This window comes from Cryptosporidium ryanae (genome assembly GCF_009792415.1).
Source record: "Cryptosporidium ryanae isolate 45019 chromosome Unknown contig_33, whole genome shotgun sequence".
Lineage (NCBI taxonomy): Eukaryota > Apicomplexa > Conoidasida > Eucoccidiorida > Cryptosporidiidae > Cryptosporidium > Cryptosporidium ryanae.
This window is the reverse complement of record NW_027125532.1, coordinates 205,555-229,741: the sequence shown is the minus strand read 5'-3', so window position 1 is coordinate 229,741 and position 24,187 is coordinate 205,555. Positions and strand designations below refer to the sequence as shown.

Sequence of the window (24,187 nt, the reverse complement as noted above, 5' to 3'; positions counted from 1 at the left end):
GGCAGAGGAGGACATCAGGGTAGGACAGGATATTATTTTTGGTTCTGACCTACTTGAATTGAAGTAAAGAAGCGTTTGAGAGGAGGATAAATTTGTGGGAGGGTTGGTTGATTCAGCACTCGTTTTTTGTTTATTTTCTTTCCCTACAGCCTGTGGCTGGAGGTTGAGTGCATGAGGATTAAGTGGAAATAGTGTTTTAATCGGATATTGCTAATACGAAATGAAGATTTTGCGTCGAAGAGGATAGATAATGAGTGAGAACAAACATGAATCGATGGAGTTTGAAGTTCCAAAAAGCGAGTTTGAAATCCCTCAGGAGGAGTCGTCAGGGGAGTTAAGGTCAAAAAATACTCATTCTGTTTCGGAAGAGAGAGTGTTTCGTTTCGATAGCCACGATTCTCCTCCTGAGTTCAACAAGAGCTTATCTGACAGTAGTGAAAATGTGGAAGAGGCCACAAAGTCTTCAAAAACAGGTTTTATAGCGAAACTAAAGAATTTGTTCCGCAAAAGATCTTTAAAGAAAAGTGAGGAGGGAACTAATTTGATATTGTCCTTCTTAAATAAATTCTCTTCTGCTCAACTTTTTGATAAATACACAAAGAGAATTGGAAAAAACATTTCATTAATTGCTACAATGTATCCACGGTCGCTTTTAATTATAGGAAACGTTTTTGGCTTATTCCTCGGTTTAATAGTAGCTTTGGGAATAATGAAATTTCCTCCTTTTTACCTAGAAGTGAATGGCTCCCCGGATCTGTTCCTCCCAGAAAGATCGATATACAATGTTCATAAAGAACAACTTAAAGCTTTATTCGGACCTGAAAGTGTAAACGTCCCTATACTATACAGTAACAAAGGACCGTCCGGTTCTTCTTTGTTGGACTATATGACCCTAAAGCAAATATGGAAGAATGAGATGTCTATACAGGCTATAAGAGTAGTGGACAAAAACGGGAAAGAATGGGGTTGGGAGGATATCTGTCTTCACCAGCCAACTGGGGCCACGCTAACAGGAGCTCCTTGTATAGTTTTATCTATTTTTGGACTTTTCTTGATCAACGACTCCAACGGCATATTTTCTGAGGATGACTTTGATTCTGCCTATACTGGCGAGTGTTGCAGTGGTATTAGTATAGCAAAGTTCGCTGCTGGCAATTTCATTAAACAATCTTATTATCCTTATCAGTATAAATATGATAGCGGTTTGGAGGAGTGGCCTTTTGAGATAGCTAATACCCAGGAGATGCTTTCAATTTACCGTCTTAACACCACGATTCCAGAGGATGTTAGAATTGCCTGGGAAAATAAGGTGACCGACTTTATTAAAAGCATCCAAAAGAGAAACAGGGCTTCACAAAATTTAGATGTTAAATACGATGACGCAAAGTCCCAAGCTTATATAAGTGAGAGCATGTACAGGAATAACTCTGCTGCTGTCAATCCGACTACTGGGGACGTTGGCAGTTACCCAAATAACTGGAGCTTGGCTCATTTTTCTTCGGAATACATTTCATCGGAAACAACTGAACTTGCAAACAAGGAGACTCCCTTATTACTCGCTACGTTCGCATTGATGATCATATTCATGGCAGTCTGTATCTCTGGCAGGTTTCCAAGAAAGTCGAGGATTCTTCTTTCTTCTACCGTTGTTTTGATCACGGTTTACGCAACAGTTGGGAGTTTTGCAACAGGAATGATTTTTGGGGTGCCAATTTCGCCCTTAACCCCTCTATTTATACACATGTTGCTTGGAGTTGTTGTGAGTTACATGATTATTTCGGTGAGAACATACCAAAAAACCCGCATCTACATAAGAGTTCCCTACACCCATCTTCCGCTTTTAAATCCAAAATACGTTAGACTTTCAGGGAATGACGTGTTTTTAGAGATAACTCAATACATATACAAACCTTGGAACGGATTTTTGTATAGCGAAGATGGAAATTTTCACCATTCAAGTCAAGAAGTGGTTGACTTAAACACTGAAATTCCCCTGGAAAACGTCTGGGACGGCAACATTGTTTCCAGACCAAATGAGTCTGAGGACTGCAACAAACAGCTTAAATCGGAAGGTAACTCCCCATGTTATGAAAACCCAGATACAGACGAGAATGATGGTATTATCGGTCCTGCAAGTTGTGCGAACTACAGTTCGAACACTGATTACCTGGCCTCCAACCCTAACGACAAAAATTCAGTTTTGTCTCGTCACTCAAGCAACAGAAATCTTCCAAATTCAAGTGAGGAGCTGCTTGTCCCAACTTTCGCCGTTGAATACGAAGACAGTGTCATCATTGAAGAAAAAAAGATGTGGGAAAGTGAGACGTTGCTTAAAATAAGACTCTCCGTATCCGGCTCAGTTGCCTTTAGCTCAATATCCCTAACGTGTCTCACTTCTTGTGCAGCCTTGTTTCTTGGAACTATTGTTGATTTCCCAATTGTAAGGTACTACTGTATTCACGCAGGATTCGGGATTTTGTATCTATTCATATTCCACTGGCTGATTTTTCTCCCTTCTTTCTCCTTGGATGAGAAGAGGATATACAAAAGGAAATTTGACGTTTTCCCCATGCTTAAATTTAAGATCAAGAACAAACCAACAAGTTACTTGTACAAAAATGAGGAACAAAGATCTGTGGAAATTATTAGAACCGGTGTCCTGAACACTCCTTCTAATACCTCTTCCGTTTCCGTTTCAGACGACTCCAGGAAAGGCACTATCTTGTCCGCATTTACGAGACACGTTTACAAGGTGAGAAGAGAGGTTGTTAAAAACTATCAAAGATACAAAACCTGGTGGGGCGACAAGTCCACCTCTTCTGTTAAGTCAGATGTAGGAAATCGCAGTAAGCTTGAGATGACGATAATCAATGAAAGTGGTTCAGTGTTAAACAAGAAAGTGGACTTGAGCGGCGATGAATGCGAACATAACAGCTTTAAAGCGGTCTCAAAGAGTGATTTATTCGGGAAATTGGTAATCAAAAAAGCAATAGGCGAGATAGACCTGAAGGACATATGGATAGGAAGGTTAATGGTCGAATCTTCAAAGGCGGATGTGATTATGAGATTGATGTGTAACTTCTCGTTCAGGGTATTTGCTTGTTTTTTCTTCATACTAACTGTTATTATTGGATTGATTTATAGTGGAAGAGTAAATACAGAGTTTAGTTCTGTTCGGTACCTTCCCCCAAATTCGCCTTTACACCATTTTGTTGAGACATTGGCCAGTCGATGGGGATCGGAACCGAGACAAATGTACGTCGTTGTTCCTGGAAATGACAAGGTTTCCTGGAATCAGAGGAAAGTGAGAACCAACTTTATGAATTTGGTTGACAACATTCTGCTTAAGGATCCAGCAGTTATGGAGCCAATTGTAAGCTGGGTACACGACTTTGAATACTATCATTTTGGATCAGATACAATAAACGATCCGAATCACATCCCGTCATTTGTCCGTGAGTGCTCTTCTGATATGGACGTGCCAAGGCCTCCCTTGGAAAGCGCTCCGAAGGAAGAATTCTATGAGTTTTTAAGCGAATGGAGGAATAGAAAAGTAACTAAGGATGAAAACTCGCAGGAAGACACCATTTGTGTAGTTTCGACTTTGAATACCAAGATTAACGAGTCGAATATAGTTAACTATGCTCCCTTTGTCAAAAATGTTATTCCGGAGATGCACAATGAGAGAATGCTTGTATTTAATAATGGAGATCCTAAACAGGGAATTCAGGCATTCAGAATTATGGCTATGATAAAACATGACCCACTAAATTCTCAGGACAACTACGAGACTATGGTTAGACTCAACAATCTCATAGATACGGTCTTTAATAAAGATTTCCCAGGCACTTATTTATATAGTGATTGGTTTGTGGATGCAGAAAGGGACAAGAATATTCTTAATATTGTATGGAAGCTTTTGCTATATATCACAATCGGAGTGTCCATCATGCTGTGCATAATACAAAACCCCCTTACTGGAATATTTATCGGCCTTGTCGTTGGTGGTATAAACATTGTGGTGATGCTTATAATGTACATCACAGGCTTGATTTTTGACATTGTGGCATTTATGGTTCTGGCCACGGCAGTCTCCTTTTCGATAGAATACATAGTTCACATTACGCACCTCTTCCTGCTCACCAAAAGAGATTCTGGCGTTGAGAGAATCAGAGATTCTCTTCTAGATATGGGACCGAATGTCATATATGCTGTTATCTCCTCATTCCTCGGAATAATCTTGCTCGCATTTTCAACGTCCGAAGCTTTCAAAGTGTTTCTATGGATAACAACAATAGTTTTGTGTATTTCTGCAACAACTGGTATAATGATTGCTCCAGCTATGCTTTCCATTTCCTTAGACTTTTGGAACTTTATCAGGGACTACTATAAAAAAGGGAAGAAGATGGATGAAATAAGCATTTAAAGCTAAATATATTTCTGAATTGAGGAATGGGACATATTTGGATATGTTTTCATTTTTCTAAATTAGAATTAATATTGAAAACTTTACTAAAATAGGCGTCTATATATAATTTAATACCTCTCTTTCTACTTTCCAACGCTAATAGCCCGAACATTGTTCGTCCTTGGTTATACAATCAAAATTTCCTTTCCTTCGAAGTTAAAGATCTAAATTAAAGTTTTAAAGTTGTTAGTGCATCGCGGTTGTCGGAAAAAACTAACCTCTTGATTGTCAATTAGATCGGTTATTGAAATCCCCTCGATGTTGTGAACCCCTGAAGCCAGTGATATACAATTAAATTCGATAGTTTTAGTTTGATTTTCATCAATTTCAGGTATTTCCGTGGTATCGCTCCCCATTATGACTATAGGCAACAGCTTATCAAAGTCGAGCTTGACCTTTAGACTAGTTTGTTTTCGATTTAAGTTGTTCTTAATGTGAAGTTTTAGTTTAAATTCCTCCTGTTTGTCGACAATAGGAGGGAATTCGACCTTAACGGCCAAACTCTCCTCTCTTGCAGTGCTATTTGGAACAAGCTCTTCGGGAGTTAAAATCGGATAACTGATCTTGTATGAATCAAGCCAGGCCTCACCGAAGTTTTTTGAATTCCACACTACCTTTAAACTCATTTTCAAGTCTTCCTTAAGGTCTTCCATCCTGAAACTGTCCTTTGAGAAGGTGAATTCAAGCAGAAATATCCCGTTGTATCTACACTTAGAATGAACAAATATTGGTTCATACTCCTCATCAATCTCACTCAGAGCTCCAATTCTCAGTTCCAATCCAGAAAAGCTGTTCAGGTTTAGTGGAACCAAGGAGATGTCACTTAATGTCAGGCTTTGGTGAGATATATTTTCCAGTGAAACCTCTACATAACCTCTTTTTTTGTATACATATTTTTCGTTTATCCTGTATATTCTGTGATTGATGTTAAATGGAGAAAGAACAGTAAATTTATAAGACTTTTTCTGTGTCAAACGAACGTCGTTGGAGGTAAAGAATAATTGACATATTAGGCTGTATAGTCCAATCTCATCTACTCTTTCCTTAACAACAACGTTCATTGAGTCTCCAATATCTATTTCAGTATAGTTATCCTCGTTATTATATAGTATGTGAGTCTTATTTATACCTATAAGCTCAACCTTTAAAAATAAGCGTTACAGTTAATAAACGACAAATAAGCAAAAGAGTTCATTATTCTCACCTTCAACACAACTCCATTAGCCTTAATTACACTTGAATTAGAAATGCTCAAAAATGCATGGAATGACTCTCCTGAATACAACCGGCTGTTACATTTAGTAAGGTACTCCTGCTTTAAAAAAAAGAAACCTACCATTGAGAAGTGGGGAGCAGCAGAGGGAACATATTGTCTATGCAAATAGACTCCTCGTTGCAGTTATTGATGCTACTCTAAAGTTTAAAATGTAATAAAATGGAAAGGACTGTAAATACTGTCGACCTTAACTTACTGGGAGCAGCTTTAAAGTGGATGTTTGAGAATCAATGGGAGAGTGGGATAGAGACATGACTTTCAAACTAAGAATTTCACTCATATTGGAACTAGTTTAAGACTCACATTTGACACACGAGCCAGTACCTAAAAATATGCAAATCACAGTAAACTATATTATTTCCTTTACGGCTCTAGATTGAATGATTTACATTGCCCCTCTGTCCACTTTGGCGCCACAATTGTTCAATAGGAATGCGACACAGTCGAAGTTATAACAGGAAAGGGGAAAAGAGTTAATAGTCATTAACAAGAGGATGAAAGAAGAGTGTACATATATTTCAGAGCTTAGAGACAGTTTAGAATGCTTTGATGAAATACAAAGTTTTTCAAAGCGAATTAAGGATAGGGGTTTGGCGGTTAGATTTCCGTAAATAGATTTATCCTTGACATTTTGACTGGGCAATAGGGACATTATTACTAAATAAAAAGTTTAGAGTGGTAAAGCAGGAGGAAGCCTGACTTTGTTTAAATATATACAACTGACTAGAGGTAGACTCTGTAGGGATCAACAATAGGAAGTAAAATAGTCTACTTATCTCTGGTATTGCCTCCTTTGTATTGCAGCAAATCATTTATAAAGTAAATGTTGGTGTTTAAAGGAGGAGGTTTTTTGAGACAAAGATTGGCATTATCAACAATATCTGGAAAGCCTATAGTAATTAAAGACATTAGGAGTGATGATACACTGTGTCCAGGTTTAAATGAATCAGAAACGAGCCTTCTGCACCTTCTCGATTGTATTACAAATGGAAGCAAGATAAGGATTAATGACACGGGAACAACTGTAAACTATGCTCCTGGAATAATTATCGGAGGAGGCACTCCAGATAAACCATTGGTTCACAATTGTCATCCGAGTAGAGGACTTTCTTATTATGTAGAGTTTTTGTTATTACTGGCGCTTTTCGGAAGAGATCCACTGCATATAAGATTAACGGGTGTAACTGACAAAAGCGGAGTCGACCATTCTATTGATCTGGTTAAGATGGTGACAATACCTCTTTTCCAGAAAATGATTCCTCAAATGGGCGAAGCTGCCGTTAGTGTACTAAAAAGAAGTGTACATGATGATTCACTAGGTATTGTTTATTTAAACATTCCTATAATTAAGAAGATAGACCCAATCATTATGGATGGTCAGATTGGAAAGGTTAAGAGGGTGAGAGGCGTTGCATGGTACACGGGCTCCGCTTCTTCTCAGGTTGCACTAAAAATGATAACAAAAGCGAGAGGAGTAATGAACAGATTTATACCGGACGTTTGGATTTACTTTGACAAACCAAAAAAACAAGACTTTTCCGCGAAATGCGAGTCCACAGGTTTTGGAATTACACTGGTTTCCGAAACTCTAAAGGGTGTTATTAAAGGCTCTGACTTTTCCTGCACTCCGAGTTACAATAGTGTTGATGATATGTTGGCCGTACCTTTTGCAAACATGAATAAAATTTACTCTAGCGACTCCAACTTAAGTCAGGAAAATGGAGAGGAGACGACGGATGTTGAGTGTGAAAGCGACTCCTCTAATGAGAAAAAATTAACTCAAAGAAGCTTTCAAGGAGATTCGGATATACTTTCTGAAGAATTTTTGAACATGAATGAATGGGAGAAGGTTGGCTGGTTAGCGGCCACAAGGTTGTTGTTGGAAATAGATTCGCAAAGTATGGTTGATACTAGTCACCAAATATATCCTTTATTATTTATGGCACTGTCTAATGATACTGCAGTATCTAAACTTAGATTATCAAAACTAACTCCAATTACGATTCAGATGCTGAGAGATATAAGGTCTTTTATAAACGTTGAATTTGGGATAAAGGAAGACGAAGAAGCTGGAGATTTCATCACACTTTCCTGTACAGGAATAGGTTTCTCCAATTATGCAAGGAGAGCAGCGTAAAGTCAAGTTGGTGAATAACAATTATATGTATAAATTTGTATAATTTATATAACTAATATTTTATTTATCGAGTTTGTGTATAGTCTTATTTTATCTCTTTCCTTTCACCTTAGTATTTGCATGTTTTGCATGCATGTACTTTTGCTCAATAATTAAAAATTTGTTTGTATAGGTATTAGTTTTAAAGTGCATGCAACGCTTTTATTGAGAACTTCGTTGTATTAGTGTGTACATACTCTTTTTTATTTTAGCAATAAATAGCAGTAGTTTTAGCAGAGTTAGGAAACGGGATATGAATTTTAATATGAGTAAAGTTAATTTTATTCTTTTATTAGCAATATACGCAGGTTTAAATTTAGGAAAAGGAAGCTGTAAGATAGAAACAACAAAAAAGAATCCCTCATGGGGAAGTGAGAGCGAAGTCCCAGGGACTCAAAAAAGTTCGTTATTCACAAGAAAGAATTTAAGTTTCAGACCACACTTGGTGGAAACAGATTTAATTAATAAACAGCCAAATAAGACGTATGATTTTCTGGAGTTTTACAGAGAAATGACTGCAATAAGAAACAATACTGATATTCCAGTTAAGAAGGCCTATATAGATAAGGTTTTGGTCCCAAGGACAGATGCAAAGGTCGCGAAACTGCAGGCGGAAACTGCATATATAGAAACCAAGAATGCAGGCAGGAAGAAGTCGATGAACTTGTTGGTTGATGACTTTAAAAAGAGTACAACTTTTTCCGGTTTGGCCGAGAAGATATTTAATACGACTTCTCTACCAATTAATATCACTGATGAACTGAGTTCAATTTATAACGAAACCTTTTATTATTTAAACAATAAAAATTCAACAATGGAGGAAGAAACAAATACAACAAACAATGGAGATATCCAATTTTCCTAGAATATCGTATTATTAATACATCACTTTACCTTAAAGAAAAGATGCTGTTCGTAATAAATTGCAACAGTTTTTAATTTCGAGACATTTTTTCGAGTTTAAGTAATGTTTTGCGTTACAGCCACCAAATTAATGCAGTGTGAGAATCAATGTGCGCCTATTAGAAATTTTTCGCTTGACGGATAAATTTGAATATCTCTAAATTAAAAGGAAGTAAAAGAAGGAAGTTTGGGGTAATTTCGTTATGAGATTTTTGGTGGGATTTGACTTCAAACTCTGCTTCTGTGTGTAGAAGTTAGAAGTTTGGGTAATTGTAAATATTATTACATAGATGTGTACTGGAGTTCAGCCTTTACAGAGCAGGGAAAGATATATTTGAGTATATAATACTTAACCACACATATATATAAGTACAAGTCTCTTTGAATTCAGTGTTGATTAAGATAATGGACCTAGATCTTCCAATTTATTCTTCTGTAGAAGAATTTATAGAAAAAAATGGAGGGATAAATTTAATCAAAAAGATATTGGTCGCGACTAGTGGTCAGGCTGCAATAAAGTGTATAAGATCAATGAGACATTGGGCATATGTAACTTTTGGAAATGAGAAGGCCTTTGAATTTGTGGTTATGGCGACTCCGGAGGATATAAGAAGCAACTCAGAATGTGTAAGCGAAGCCGATTATTATGTTGATATTCCAATGGGACCAAACTACCACAATTATGCTAACATAGAAGTAATAGTTTCAATAGCAGAGGAACAAGAATGTGATGCGGTTTGGCCGGGTTGGGGTCACGCGTCGGAAAATCCAGATTTGCCATTGGCTCTTTCAAAAGCAAGACGAAAAATAATATGGATAGGACCCTCTGCAGAATCAATGGAAACAGTTGGCCAGAAAATACAGTCTAATATAATCGCTCAATCTGTGGATGTTCCATGTGTTCCCTGGTCTGGGGACGGAATTTTTGTAAATATAGAGAAAGACGGAAGATTTAGGGAAATAGTAACTGATGAACAGTTGCTTGAGTCCTGTGTAAGTAATATAAAAGATTGCGAGAGGGTCTGCGAGAGAATAGGATTTCCAGTGATGATCAAGGCCAGTGCAGGGGGGGGTGGAAAGGGAATTAGACTTTGCAATTCAATGGATGAACTTGAATCAAAGTACAGACAAGTGGTAAACGAGGTTAAAGGTGGCCCTGTTTTTTTGATGCGAGCTGTAGCTAAATGTAAGCATTTAGAGGTACAGATAATAGGTGATAATTACGGTGATGTTTTTGCATTAAGTACAAGAGATTGTACAATTCAAAGGCGTCACCAAAAGGTAATAGAGGAAGGACCTGTGACTACAGTGGATAAGGAAATAGTAGAAAAAATAGAGAAAGCAGCAGAAAGAATGTGTAGAGCTGTTGGATACTCATCTGCAGGTACAGTAGAGTTCTTGTATGACATTGAGCGCAATTGTATTGCATTTTTGGAAGTAAATGCAAGACTTCAAGTAGAGCATATTGTTTCCGAGGGAGTAACTAATTGTAACATTCCAGCAGCTCAGTTGCAGATTGCTATGGGAATACCGTTGAAAAAGATAAGAGACATTCAGGAATATCGTAAGTTATGTGAACAGGGGAGCGTTCCTCCAAGACACATAATTGCAGCGAGAATAACCTCGGAACATGCAGAAAAAGGCTTCACTCCGACATGTGGTGATATTTTTGAAATTTCATTCAGAACGTCTCAAACGGTTTGGGGTTATTTCTCTGTAGGGTCTCCGGGTCAGATTCACCAGTTTTCAGATTCACAATTTGGTCATATCTTCGCATTCGGAACAAATAGAGAGGAATCAAGGAAACACTTAATAATGGGTCTTAAGGGGTTAACAATAAGGGGCGAGATCAGAACAAATGTGGAGGCAGTTGGAAGAATACTCGAGAATCCAGACTTTATAAATAATAAAACTTATACTCAATGGTTGGAGCATAGCGTCTATTTTTCCTCTCCACTGACAAAAAAAGTGTCTACTCAGTATCTAATTGCAGTTTTTGCTGCTGCTTGTTATACTGGGATGAGGTATTTTAAGGAAAGCGAAGAAACATTCATAAGAATGCTGGAACAAGGACAGGCTCCTACAAGTATAAGTATTCAGTATGATATGACGCTTGTGCATAAAGGAATGAAATTTCGTTGTGAGAGTCACTACATTGGACCTGAACATATAAGAATAATCTTAAATGGTAGTTCTGTAGCTGCAAAAGTAAGGAACATATATCCACAAAGCATGCAAAACGGGAGAGATTCATGCTATTTAATTTCTGGAGGATTTGACGGAAGAAACAGAAAGGTATTTTTTAAAAAAGATGCTGAAGATAATTTACTCGTTACTTTTGACGGGACTACATACACTTTTTTAAAGGAGCATGACCCTCGACAAGTCAGGGCACCAGTAAGTGGCAAATTAGTAAGATGGTTAATTCCGAATGGTGGTCAGGGAGAGAAGGGGCAGGCTTATGTCGAAATTGAAATAATGAAAACTTATATGCAGCTTACCTTGTCTAATAGTGGGATTTTAGAGCATGCGAAGCCACAAGGTGCTTCTTTTAATATTGGAGATATACTTTGTGTTTTGGAATTACCTAGTGAATTCATCCCACCAATTCTGGAATTATATCCTCTTCCATTTCCTATTTTTGATAATGTAAAACCACCGAAATTGGCTTTGGAGACATTTTGTTCTGGTGGATTTAGAAATGGTCCCAGGATGACAGCTCTCTCAAATTTTAGGGAGGGAAAACAGCAGTTATTAAATGCTTTAAATGGATTTTACCCGGCATTTGACGACGTAAAAGATGCTTTGAACATGTTTTACCACGTCTTAGATCCACTAATGCCCTTTATTGAGTTACAGGAGGCTTGCGAAGTAGCTACGCCCTTAATACCTAAAAAGGTAAGAAAGAAGATAGTAGATGTTATACAAGGTGTGTTTAGTTTATTTGAAGTACTAAGCAAAAATAGTTGGTATAGTCATTTCGATAGAGAAAGGGATATATACTCGATTCAGACAAATAACGGTGAATTAGATACTTTGTTAGATGAGGAGCTATGTTCTATAGGAGATCACGATGATATTGAGGATGAAGGGGTGACTTCGAATATTTCATCCAAGGAAATAGCGGAGAATAAAGAGACTGATAATGAGTTTACACTGGAGGAAAATACGGAAACCACTCCAAATAAAGCATGTAGTAATATAGAGGAGGATAAGGAAAAGACAGAAAATTATTCAACGATAGAGAGACTTAAAAGTCCATCTGAATTTACAGATTATGGGAGTTTTAAGACAAAGAATATTAAAAATCTCAACTTCAATGCTTGTTCAGTGAGCATAAATTCATGCTCAGATGTAGAAGCGCACATTTTGGAATGTTTGAAGCACATAAATGAAATTATTGAAGAGTCAATACAAAATTCAGGGGAAAATCAGTGTTCTATTGATGAATTTGTCTCTATTAGAAATCAGTTTGATCCTCTTATTCATATAATTAGGAGAAACGAGAAAGGACGTTGGATGAGATTAATGTATGAACTTCACGAGATAATACTGTATTATATTGAGATAGAGAAGTTATTTGAGGAAAGGTCTTCGTTGGTTACAGCGAGAGTGATACCGAGTTTAAGGACTGAATACAGTTTGCCAGCGCTTTTACAAATGGGAAGATCTCACCAACAATTGAAGGCTAAAAATGAAATTATGGAGGAGATAGCAAAAGAAATGGCAAATAATTCATCTTTGCTGCAGTGTACATTTCCCTTTAGGGAAACAATACATCAGATTGCGGAGTTAACCTCTATAGAATACACAAAAATTGCAGGAGCATTTAGATATGTGTTATTAATGAAGGATAATGCAACGATGTTAACGCAGATACAGTCAGTTGCCAATAAGGTGTACGAATACAGTCAGTATATCTCCTTTGGAGGACAAGTACAGGGACAATACTTGATATCAATGGCAAACACTCCTTCTTCTCCACTTCAATATCCATTAAGTACCCCATCATTGACATGGAACGGGGTGTCCAATATGGGAGTTCAGTCAGTGGCGATTTCAAGTATAATGGCAGATTTTACCAACTTTCCAGATTTTGCTCTGCTTGGTTGTATAGGACATCCAAATACATTGGTAGGCAAGATAGCATTTGAAATATACATTCGTCGTCATTATGAAGCATGTGGATTGTCTTTTTATGCAGTAAAAAGCAAGGGTGAAAGATGGGATGGCTCAAGTATTGAGACTCATTCCTTGGTGCATCAAAACACAATGACTGTGATAAATACTCAAGATTTGTCCGGTGTTATATCTTCTACTGGGGATGTTCAGAAATCGAATAATATTTTGGGTGTTTGGACCCATAATGCTTTAACAACATCTTCTCTTTATCAAACTTTGTTAGACTCACTCAAATCAAATACTTTAAACATTCCACTAATAAATGGTGGGAATGCGGATAAGTATGGATTAGATGAAACTGTTTCTAAGAACAAATCCTTTAGCAGATTAGATCCTATTTCGTTCTTAAATTCGACATCAAAATCAAGCACAAATAGTGAAGTATTGAGCGAGAATAGTCGTTGGAGGAGTATGTTAAGTGCCTTTAGTGATCAGAGTTTGAGCAGCATTGCAGATGATTTGTTAGAAGAGTCGCTGCCTATACAGACAAGCATTGGACTTTATTTTAGTTCTGTTGAGGACTTTCGAATGAACTTTGGGAAATGCATAGACGAAATAAAAATACTTCATAGAGTGTTTCCTCAACCATCTACTTCGGTGGACTCGTTTATAATGCTTATAATCTTATCCAGTTTCACCAACTTGGATATAGTAAGTAGATCTGGAACAAACTCACATATTGGTGAAAGAGAGGAGCCGAAAGGAACTGGTTGTGCGGAAGAGATGGAAGACTTCAATAAAAGCCACGATGTAAGTAGAATATTGGGGGAAACATTAAACAAATACCAGGATAAATTATACAATAATAACATACATATGGTCTCATTTACGGTATCTCCTTATACAAATGAAGAAACTTCAGAATCTCTTTCAGCAACCTTGATATATCCGAAAACACCACTGCACTATCACTTTAGATCAACGAGAAGCATTCCTGTAGTAAATTATCACGATTTAAATCAAGAAGAGTACAACTTAGTTAATGTGGATGAAAATGACAATTATTCAACAAAGTATTTTATTGAGGAACCTTATATTAGAAACATTTCAAACACATTGTTGTCGACTTTAGAGTTAAAAAGACTGAGGTATTTTACTATCAAGTCAATCCCGAGTTCGATTTCTGGTATAAGTTTGTATGTGGGAACGCCAAGAGAATTGTATTCGAATTCAAATAACAATAGAAAATCTCAAGACAACAAGGAGAATAATTCTGTACAGAAGAACGTTGGTGGTACAACTGGTAATTCAAGAATAATACAGGATAATTCAGTTCAAGATCACATGGCAAAATTTACAACAGGTGTAATTGGAAAACAGAGGTGTGGTAACTCAGATGGTTTTCAAAGTGGTTTGTTGTCTACACAGACATCAATTGAAGGAATAACATTATTTAAATCGGGACAAAATGAGGTTGAGAATAAAGTTTCAAATACATCCTCAAAAGTGGCTGAAGCTGGAACTAATGACAGCAAAGTTAAACTAGAGAGTAATTCAGCCACGAGAGGTAGTAGGTCAATGAATGCGTTGAATATTAACAAACAAAGAAGGTACTTCATAAGAGTGTTGGTTCAGCATGAATGTTGTGAATCTTACTTTGAGGAACAGGAGAGATATTTTATAGCAGCATTGAGTACACTAGAGTCTTGGTTGTCTTTTGACCAAAATTATACGCATTCTAGTTCAGGAGCGGGTGGATCAAAAGGCCTACATCATTTATTATTTACGTCTGTAGGGATATTGAGTGATAAGAATTCTGGGTTTATAACAACAAGTATGGCAGAGGAGGCAGCTATAACACTAGTTCAACGCTATGCACAAAGAATTCAACAAACATCATTACAAACAATGGAATTTAGGTATCTACAAAGATCGGTATACCAAAAGGATAGCAACAATGTTGTAGTACCAATTAGATTTGTAATCGATAATCCAACCGGACAGGCAATTAGATTAAGAAGTTTTGTAGAGATAAAAAACCCAACAACGAGCGGAGGCAAAGTGTTTGCAGCAATTGATTCTAAAAACTCCTTTTTGAATTATGTGTCATCCAATAATGGAAAAAATGAGGCATTTAACTTACCAGAATTACAAAAAGAAGTTAAAACAAGGGTTGTGATGGAGACTGATAAGAGCAATATTACGCGAATGATGGAATGCAAAGTTCCGAATTTGATGTTGTATCAATATGAGCATAATTATGACGGGAAGCCTTTGGATATTCCTCATCCATTAATAGGAAAAGTTGATCAAAAAAGATATCAGGCAGCAGAATTAAACACAGTTTACATTTATGACTTTTTGGATTTGTTTGAGGAAGCAATAAAAGGACTTTGGAAAAAGTGTCCTAAATACTTTGTGACGACACCATCAGGAGTGTCTTTGTCCGGTTCAAATAACAAATCGTTTAAAGGAGGAGACATGAGTTCTGGTTGCGATTCGTCAAATATAGATTCCAATAATGGGAAAACGGCCTTTTTACCGGGAAAGTTGATGGAGTGTGTGGAGTTGGATATAAATAGGGAGACGGGAGAATTGGAGTGTGTAAATAGAGAGCCTGGGAATAACACTTGCGGAATGGTAGCTTGGTGCATAACAATGCATACTCCTGAATATCCTAAAGGAAGAAGAATAGTATTGATAGGGAACGATATTACATACCAAATGGGTACGTTTGGAATTCAGGAGGATTTGCTATTTCAAAGGGCCTCTGAATACGCAAGAAGTTTGGGAATACCGAGGATATTTATAGCTGCAAACAGCGGAGCAAGGATGGGATTGGCAACAGAGGTGCAAAGATGTTTGAAGATAGAGTTTATAGATCCAAACAACCCAGTAAAGGGGTACAAATATTTATATGTGACGGAAGATGACTATATAAAGAACAATTTGCACAATAGCATTCATTCTGAATTGATTGAACATCCAAAGGACGGCAGAATATACAAAATAACTGACGTAATAGGATCACAGATGGGGTTAGGAATAGAGAATTTGTGTGGCAGTGGTGGAATTGCAGGTGAAACTTCAAAAGCAGCTAAATCCATTATGACTATAACATATGTAACCACAAGGACAGTTGGAATAGGGGCATATTTAGCCAGACTTGGGCATAGAGTTATACAAAAGGCCCACGGTGCTCCAATAATACTGACAGGATATCAGGCATTAAACAAAGTAGCTTCAAAGGAGATATATAGCAGTAATGATGAGTTGGGTGGAATTGACGTAATGGCAAAAAACGGAGTTACACACTTAGTGGTTAAAGATGACTTGGAAGGTTGCGTTGAGATATTGAAATGGCTAAGTTACGTTCCTGAGTATTTAGGGGGGAGACTACCAATAATGGTTGATCCAACCGATCCAATATACAGAAATATAACTTATATGTGCAACAGTAATACAGACGACCCTAGATTGATGTTGACTGGTTGTGTAGACTCAAGGGGACGTTGTCTATCGGGTTTATGTGATAAGGATTCATTTAAAGAAGTGATGAGCGATTGGGCGAAAAGTGTAATAGTGGGTAGAGGCAGAATAGGTGGAATACCCGTTGGGTTTATATTAGTGGAAACAAGGGTAACTGAATATGTTCAACCGGCAGACCCGGTAATGCCCCACACAAGTGAGTTAAAGGTAACAAGACCTGGTCAGATATGGTTTCCAGATTCTGCATACAAAACGGCTCAGGCAATAAGGGATTTTAATGTAGAGGAGCTTCCGCTGATAGTGATAGCTAATTGGAGGGGATTTAGCGGTGGACAAAAGGATATGTTTGATCAAGTGCTTAAATTCGGTTCCTATGTAGTAGATGAACTTGTTAATTACAAGCAGCCTTGTTTTATTTACATTCCCCCGAGAGGCGAACTTAGAGGCGGAGCTTGGGTGGTTGTTGACTCTAACATAAATCCTGAATACATTGAAATGTACGCGGATCCGACTGCAAGAGGCAGCGTGTTGGAGGCTACAGGAATAGTCGAGATCAAGTTTAGAAATAAAGCACTTAAGGAGTGGATGATGAGACTGGATCCAGAATTGTTATCACTGCAGGAAAAGGATCAGCACTTACACTCAAAAGGATACCCAATAGATTCGGCGGAAAGGAGTTCGATCAAGGATAAAATAAACAAGCGTTGCGGATTGTTAATGCCTGTGTATCACGCAGCAGCAGTTCATTTTGCAGATCTGCACGACACCGCGAACAGGATGAAGGCTAAGAATGCGATCTGTGACATTGTTCAGTGGAAAAACGCTCGCGTGTTCTTCATACATAGAATTAAAAGGCAATTGCTACTGTTTTCTTTGAGGTCAGATATTTCTCAAAAACTTGGAATACCCCTATTAGATTCTCAAAATATAATATTTCAGTGGGCCTTGGATGATGGGATAGACCCAAATAACAACACTCAGTTTATTCAGTGGATTTGTCACAGTGCCAACGTAATCGAGCAAAGAATATCTCAGTTAGCTACACTTGGTTAGAAAGTGAGCGTATTCTAAAAATGCATACAAGGTGATAATACAAACGTGGGTAAAACGTCATTTAGTACTTGTGTTTTGTTGAGTAATCCTTCGGGGAAACAACAAGACCTTTGCCTTTATGAACACCTCTGTAAACGGTCTCGACAATATCAATGAATTCCTGTTTATTATTCAGTGGCCAATTAATTTTGTTGTTGTTGCCAGTTCCCAGGTCAACCATAATATGCTTGTTTCTGAAGAAGAACATAACCGAGACGGGATCGTATAGTTCGTACATTGTATTGAAGTCAGGAACTTCAGTAATATCTACCAGGTAAATTACGCAAAAGTTTTTAACATCTTCTGCAACCTTATAAAGAATCTCGTCCATCAACATACAATCTGCATCATAGTCGTGGCCAAATCTGATGCAAACTATTTTCTCCTCCTCAGTCAAAATCGCCTGGTCCACTGACCAACCATTATGCAAATGCTGAAGCATATAAGACATCTTACCACCTTTTATAGCAATGGCATACAACCGGCTCGAATTACTTGGTTTTAAAAGAGATCTCACAAATTGATGTGCACTTCCAATTCACTCCCAGGGAAACAAAGAACCTTACGCACATATGTTCTTTGCCTCCGAATTTGTTTTTTGTATTCTGTGCTTGGTCATTTAATTATTGCCGAAGAAGCGAGGCGGTTGGCGCCCATATTATAACGTATATTTACGGTAATTCGAGCATGACTTATTTTTCAAGAATACAAGTTGACTGAAATGAAATAAAGGATCAGTGAGCGGATTGAGCGTACAGTTATAGTGGCGAGATAGCGAATTGTGTATGGGAGGAACGGGAGCTCGAGCGATAAAGATAGTAGCATGGATAAGCAACTCCAGGTCGAGGCGAGCAGTTTGGGAGAGGGAACAGGTTCTGGGAAAAGCAGGAAGGACGTTAGCGAGAGCAGGAACAGAGATGGCGATAAAGCGCTGATGACTTCTCATTTTGATTCTCCCGTTGTTTCGCTGAGCAGGGATGTTTGCAAAGAGCGAGAGGGAACGGAGAGGGACTCGGAAGTAAGGATACCGAATGGACCGGTTTTGGCATTGGGCGAAGAGGTCTTTGATATGGACAGCTGTGACAGCAGAAGTGCGAGAGCTGGAAATAACTTCGATGTTGGAATCGACAACGGCATCGCTCTTTCGTGTTCTTCACTGGGTGATAGGAGAAGCCCGAGAGAGGAGTATTCACTAAAGTCTACGGTAAAGTCTATAAATAAGATGAGAAACGAACTGGGCCAGATAAACAATTCAGTTTTGGCAAATGAGAAAATGTACAAAAGTTCACTGCTATCTAATAGATTCATAGGGAATTTATTTGGTAGTTTCAGGCCGTTCATATCTGGAATAAATAGGTTTACCGTTAGAAACAAACAGGCTAATCCCTTCGGGGTTGCAAATCACGATATGTGTAAGGCGGTGAGTGAAGCAAACAATAATGGGTACTTAAAGTATTCGACCCAATGGTATCTTTTAGCAAAAAGGAGGAACGCAGAGTTGATCACAGAGAACGGAGGCAATATGGGAGGCAGCGCGAATCAAACGGCTTTGAACAGGGAGATAAGTATGATCGAGAAAACCGTCAAGTTTAGAATGGGTTTGCAGTTGGAAAGGTCTTTGTTTCTATACAAAAAAGGCGATAGCCCAACAACTTAATTTAAACATAAGTGATAAGTAGTCAGCGTCGCGGCTTTTCGATACACGCTGTGTTCTCCTTTTCATATTGATTGCGTTATTTTAACGGAACACGGCATGCTCCAGGGTTGACATTCATCGTGTTCAGAAGCGCCGTTGTCCTTATTGCTGCTTCCTTTGGTTTCAGTCCTCGTTTTTCCGTCGTACCTCACGATCTGAGTTGTGCAGAGTTCGAGTCACGAATACGTGCGGGTTAATCGGGAAGTCCCGTTAAAGCCGAGATCGCCCCTTCGGGCCTCTCTGGAGCAATTCTCGTTTAAACAACTTACCCTGGCTGTAGTTCCTTCTGCTTCATTCTCGAAACCGGACTCCAAATCTAATCGTTTAACAAATGAAATGCCGTCTTTCCCAGGACTGCTTTTTAACTCACCATCTTGGCGGCAAACTTGGCTTATTGTCTTTACATGCCTTTGAATGGTTTCCTTGGCGTCCTTTTTTACATTCTTGATGAACTTTCTCTCTTTAAGTTTTTTCTTCAACGAGCTCCTTTCTCTGCGTTCCTTTTTCCTTGTTATAAAACCGTTGATGAATTCGTTTCTTTTTTCGAGATCAAAGCTGATGCTCTCTCCTTTTCGGCCATGTCTCGTTAGTATTGTCTTTGACTTGTCTCTAATCATTACTGCGGGGACTGTTTGGGTTTGTCTTCACTAGATATAGCTCGATTCGGTTCCCTGTTCTGGGTGAGTATGTTTAACCAGAAGCCCTTTAAAATGGGCGTCTGCGAGCGTTAGTGTACAAGAGGAGATCCAGATACGTAAAACTTAGACAATTCAGGTCTCAGCACGCATATACTCCCGTCCAGAGCTATGTGTTTTAAATTTAAAGTCAACGATTATTTTCTCTTGCAATTCTTAGTGATTTTTTTTTTTTAAATCATGTCAGGAGACTTTCCCGCCACGATACCTATGTGTAACAGGGAAATTGCATGACCTTTTCAATTCAAAAGAAAATAAGAATACCACAAGAAGATTATAGGCATTAGCACAAAGCAGTTGTGTGATGTTAATTTGAGGAGGCTGGTGATCTGTCCAGTTTGATGCAGAGTTTTTTCCCAGAGTAGAGGGAACGGAGATAAATTAGGTTTGTATGCAGGGGAAATGAGTATAATAAGACCGACCGAAAATGACGAGGAAATAAAGAATTACCTGGATTCCTTGATAATCAATGATTTTATCAAGCCGTTTGGTAGTTTGACCGATAAAGTGAAGGAGTTTGGAAAGTACTCGAGGGAATATGGAGACGAATTCGATTCAAGAATAGATGAAATGTTCAAGTCTCTGAGGAAGGACGAGCTAAACTTAATTAAGCTGGAAATGCGACTCAAGAGGATATTTGAGTTGATTGGGAACAAACATGGCGACTGTGAGAAGGCGAAAAAGACTCAAGAGGAGGAGATGAACGAGAGTTATTGCAAATTTGCGAACCAAGACGGAGCTGGGAAAGGCAATTCTAGCAGCAACAAGGACGGTGAATTAAGATCAGTAAGTAGCTGTGTGACTTCAATGGAGGAGGTGACTGTAGACCCGATAATCAAGAGTGCCATCAGACTTTGCAGTAAAAAGGCTGAAAATGAAGGCGAGTCTGAGTGTGAGAGCGAAATCAGTGCGAGGATAACCACGGATGGTGAGGTCAGAAACTTGCTTGAAAGCTACATTAGAGGAGAGGCGAGAAAAGGAGGAGCAGGCAAAGAAGAGGCGAGTAAGGGAGGAGCAGGCAAAGGAGAGGCGAGTAAGGGAGGAGCAGGCAAAGGAGAGGCGAGTAAGGGAGGAGCAGGCAAAGGAGAGGCGAGTAAAGGAGGAGCAGGCAAAGGAGAGGCGAAAGAGGGTAAAAAAAGGGAGCGAAAAAGCGCTTTAAAAAAAGGAATTAATGGTGAAGCAAGACTGAGAGAGAGCATCGGGAGGAGAGAGGGGAGCGGAAGCGAAAGAGTGACAGGAGGGAGGAACGGACAAGTCTCTGAAAAGAGAGTGGTGGAAAACGGGATGGGTAATGGGGAGATTAGCGGTGGAAAAATGGGGACGCTCCAAGTGACTAGTAATAACCTGTGCAAAAAAGAGCTGGTCTCGAGAGATACAAACGCCAAAAGGAGGATAAAAATGGATTCTGTGAAAAGAACGCTAAGACTGCCTAAAAGAAACAATAAATGTGAGGGACTTTGCCACTTTTTAGATAAATGGTGCTGCTGCTACAGCTTCTTCTTTGAGAGGAACAAGTCTGGAGGTTACTTTAAAATGTCGACAGAAGAGTGGAGTGAATTTTTAAGTTCAATAGAAATCAAGGGTGGTGGGAAGCCACCTTGCGAGACTCAAGTGGAGACTGGTTACGATATAGAGGGACTGCCTCCTTTGGTGGTGGAATACGAATCTCTCAATGTTAAAAACAACTACGCTGGCTACGCCAGTGTGAACAATCAAATGTACAATGCAGAAAATTTGAATACATGCGGATATGGATTAAACAATAGCTATGCTTATAACAACGGATACAGCGTTTGCAATAATGGCTTCATCGGTCAGGGATATGGACCAGGATACAGCTACAACTCCACCCCGGGGTGCTTTTACGCCAACTGCAATCAGGTCGGTCCGGTGGGAGCGTGTCAGCAAGGTCTGCAGGGAACAGCAAAAATGATGGTTCCCGTATCAAATCCCCCATCCTCGTACAAAGGATTTAGGGGTAGGTTTAAAGGGAAGGGAAAAAAAATGCAGGAGGAGATAAAACAAGTACAAAAAGTGAGAACTGCACTAGAGAGCAAAGCAAACTATTAACTTAGTGACATTAATAGCCAGTGTCTATAAGAGTACCCATAATATTGCTGCTTACCCGACGATAGGATCAAACTCGGGTTACGAAGAAGCTGAACAGACAGTAGTGTTAGTAACAATAATAATAAATAATCGGCATTACCGATTGTACACTTACTATTTGCAGTAAGAGTGTTGGCGGTTTGTTCATTATTTAGGCTCAAATCACAAACAATAGACTTTATATCATACATATTAGGTTGCTTAATCGTGCCGTCTTGATATTGGTTGTCCATATATAGTGGATCCACTCGCTTACACACGTGAAAAAACACCCTTTTTACTTCCAGTACACCAATTAGCTAATTAAAGTCCCATTTCTCGTTTCACCGCAACATGCATGCAATGTCTGTGGGCGGGCAGCAGGTTGAAATAAAGGCAAATAACAGACTAGCTTTGTTGAAGTCCAAGAGCAACATTGACGCTCTTTCTGATTGGATTATTGGGTTCCAAATCAGTTATGGACACAACAGTAGAGCAGTGAGGACAGTGGCCCTTGATTGTGTTGGGGGAAATACCAGAAGCGGTGTCAACATGTTTCCTAATGTAGTTAATTATACACTCCTGACAATAAGTCTCCCCACAACAGGGAGTCAGAACCGCGTATCTAAATAGTCTTGTGCAGATTGGACATGTGAGTGAATTGCGTACAAGTCCCGTGTCCTCCTTGGATTTTCCCATGTGTTTTCCGATAGTATCCTCGACTGTCCTTGTAAGAAAGGCCGTGCTAGACAGTTGCTTGGCATCTTTTAACACTGCAAATGTACCGTCCGGTAAACAGTATACTTCCGAATAGAGCGCGCCTTCTTCGTCAAAATTGATAGTTCTCAAAAAACTTCTGGGAATTCCGGTTGCTGGCCTTATTTTCTTCTGGAAGCCCCCTTCATTCACCTTCGGGCAAACCCTTATATGGTGGCCTCTTTCGCCACACATATGACATATGTAATCCGCGGGCACGTCTGTGGAGGCGGAGGCTGTCATGGTGCCTTTGTAGATGGGTCCGCTCCTGCTCTGTGTCGCAGTTGGTTGGATCAGACCCGTTTGACCTCCGGGCTTCCTGTAGGGGTCCGTTCTGAATGCCCCTACAGAACCGCCGTGCAGGGCGTTCAGCGTTGCGTTCCTCTGGGATCCACGCATATTTAGCTGCTCTAATGCCTCGCTTCTTTGTGCGGGGGTCTGTTTGAACTTCTCTCCGTGTTGCTGCATCACCGAAAGAATAGCCGCATCCTCCACGGAGTCTATGGATGCGGTACCGTTTATAACTTTAGGTGCGGCTGCGGAGGAGCCCGGCACTTGGTCCGCTCCGAGCCCCGTGCAGTTGGACTTGCGAGGCGCATTTAAAGAGCCAGTAGAGGCCTGGATAGAGTTGGAGGGGTGAGTGCTGGTGAAGCCGCTGCCTTCGTTTGTTGCAGCACCCAAGGAGTGGTTGTTCGAAGAGGCAGGGCCGTTAGGGGGGACCGAAGTGGCGGCGGCAGAGCCGGAGGCAATGCTTGGGTTAGTATTTAGATGACTCGCGTTGCTGCTGCCAAAGGCACCAGTGCTGGGGGCAGAAGTCGTGGACTTGGTGTTCTTTATCCTGGAATTAGCTGCCTCGCAAAGCGGCTTTGCCAAATCCTTCGGAAGTCTGATCACATTTAAATATGTGCCATCATCAATGAGTTCGTAGTCGGAAAGGTATGTGTTTGATATCCCACCGTTTTTGTTGCTCGGAGTAATAAGTATTTCCATGTCTTCACCTATATCGAATATTTCGCGTAGTTTCTGTCTTATATGAGAAACAAGTGCAGGTAACTCATAGGTTAGCTCCTTGAACTTCTTCTCACTCTTAAATTTGTAGTAAATTTTGCTTTTTGCTTGTCCTGGCATCGCTTAAAATCGCTTTCAACGCAGCCACCTGTGAGTCCTAGACGCGGTGCTCTGGATCTTGTCGGCGTCTGTGGCAGGCAGTACGTACTTCGTAACCAGTCCGTTCTCCCTGTCGCAAAGGCTCTTCTGTAAGGGCAGACGAGAGGAAACGCGATTTGATCAGTGGCTCCGATACTAACACAGCAAGTGCGAATCTGGGGTTGTAATATCTTATTAAAAAAAACGCGACAACTGTGGCTTATTTCACATAAAAATGAGTAAATGAACGAGTGTGGGTCCAGCTTTTAATTAAAAATAA

General features: G+C 39.3%; 10 protein-coding genes across 10 annotated transcripts; 6 read left to right on the top strand and 4 right to left on the bottom strand.

Moving 5' to 3' along the window:
* Positions 1–250: 250 nt before the first annotated feature.
* FG386_002203 (niemann-Pick type C1 disease protein) lies at positions 251–4,426 on the top strand (the record flags this gene model as incomplete). Its single annotated transcript, XM_067341551.1, has 1 exon — positions 251–4,426. One exon carries the CDS (start codon positions 251–253, stop codon positions 4,424–4,426), a length of 4,176 nt encoding a protein of 1,391 aa, XP_067197637.1.
* Positions 4,427–4,593: 167 nt separating this feature from the next.
* FG386_002202 (uncharacterized protein) lies at positions 4,594–6,024 on the bottom strand (the record flags this gene model as incomplete). The annotated part of the gene is made up of 5 exons (XM_067341550.1): positions 4,594–4,632; positions 4,687–5,610; positions 5,673–5,703; positions 5,805–5,881; positions 5,941–6,024. The coding sequence occupies 5 exons, from the start codon at positions 6,022–6,024 to the stop codon at positions 4,594–4,596; spliced, it is 1,155 nt and encodes a 384-aa protein (XP_067197636.1).
* Positions 6,025–6,567: 543 nt separating this feature from the next.
* On the top strand, positions 6,568–7,881 carry FG386_002201 (RNA Terminal Phosphate Cyclase-like protein; the record flags this gene model as incomplete). Its single annotated transcript, XM_067341549.1, has 1 exon — positions 6,568–7,881. The coding sequence occupies one exon, from the start codon at positions 6,568–6,570 to the stop codon at positions 7,879–7,881; it is 1,314 nt and encodes a 437-aa protein (XP_067197635.1).
* Positions 7,882–8,185: 304 nt separating this feature from the next.
* On the top strand, positions 8,186–8,785 carry FG386_002200 (uncharacterized protein; the record flags this gene model as incomplete). The annotated part of the gene is made up of 1 exon (XM_067341548.1): positions 8,186–8,785. The coding sequence occupies one exon, from the start codon at positions 8,186–8,188 to the stop codon at positions 8,783–8,785; it is 600 nt and encodes a 199-aa protein (XP_067197634.1).
* Positions 8,786–9,228: 443 nt separating this feature from the next.
* FG386_002199 (acetyl-CoA carboxylase like biotin dependent carboxylase involved in fatty acid biosynthesis) lies at positions 9,229–17,487 on the top strand (the record flags this gene model as incomplete). The annotated part of the gene is made up of 1 exon (XM_067341547.1): positions 9,229–17,487. The coding sequence occupies one exon, from the start codon at positions 9,229–9,231 to the stop codon at positions 17,485–17,487; it is 8,259 nt and encodes a 2,752-aa protein (XP_067197633.1).
* Positions 17,488–17,548: 61 nt separating this feature from the next.
* Positions 17,549–17,977, bottom strand: FG386_002198 (mitosis protein DIM1; the record flags this gene model as incomplete). The annotated part of the gene is made up of 1 exon (XM_067341546.1): positions 17,549–17,977. The coding sequence occupies one exon, from the start codon at positions 17,975–17,977 to the stop codon at positions 17,549–17,551; it is 429 nt and encodes a 142-aa protein (XP_067197632.1).
* Positions 17,978–18,349: 372 nt separating this feature from the next.
* On the top strand, positions 18,350–19,183 carry FG386_002197 (uncharacterized protein; the record flags this gene model as incomplete). Its single annotated transcript, XM_067341545.1, has 1 exon — positions 18,350–19,183. One exon carries the CDS (start codon positions 18,350–18,352, stop codon positions 19,181–19,183), a length of 834 nt encoding a protein of 277 aa, XP_067197631.1.
* Positions 19,184–19,245: 62 nt separating this feature from the next.
* On the bottom strand, positions 19,246–19,839 carry FG386_002196 (uncharacterized protein; the record flags this gene model as incomplete). The annotated part of the gene is made up of 2 exons (XM_067341544.1): positions 19,246–19,377; positions 19,492–19,839. The coding sequence occupies 2 exons, from the start codon at positions 19,837–19,839 to the stop codon at positions 19,246–19,248; spliced, it is 480 nt and encodes a 159-aa protein (XP_067197630.1).
* Positions 19,840–20,319: 480 nt separating this feature from the next.
* On the top strand, positions 20,320–21,987 carry FG386_002195 (uncharacterized protein; the record flags this gene model as incomplete). Its single annotated transcript, XM_067341543.1, has 1 exon — positions 20,320–21,987. One exon carries the CDS (start codon positions 20,320–20,322, stop codon positions 21,985–21,987), a length of 1,668 nt encoding a protein of 555 aa, XP_067197629.1.
* Positions 21,988–22,413: 426 nt separating this feature from the next.
* Positions 22,414–23,889, bottom strand: FG386_002194 (development protein; the record flags this gene model as incomplete). Its single annotated transcript, XM_067341542.1, has 1 exon — positions 22,414–23,889. The coding sequence occupies one exon, from the start codon at positions 23,887–23,889 to the stop codon at positions 22,414–22,416; it is 1,476 nt and encodes a 491-aa protein (XP_067197628.1).
* Positions 23,890–24,187: the final 298 nt, after the last annotated feature.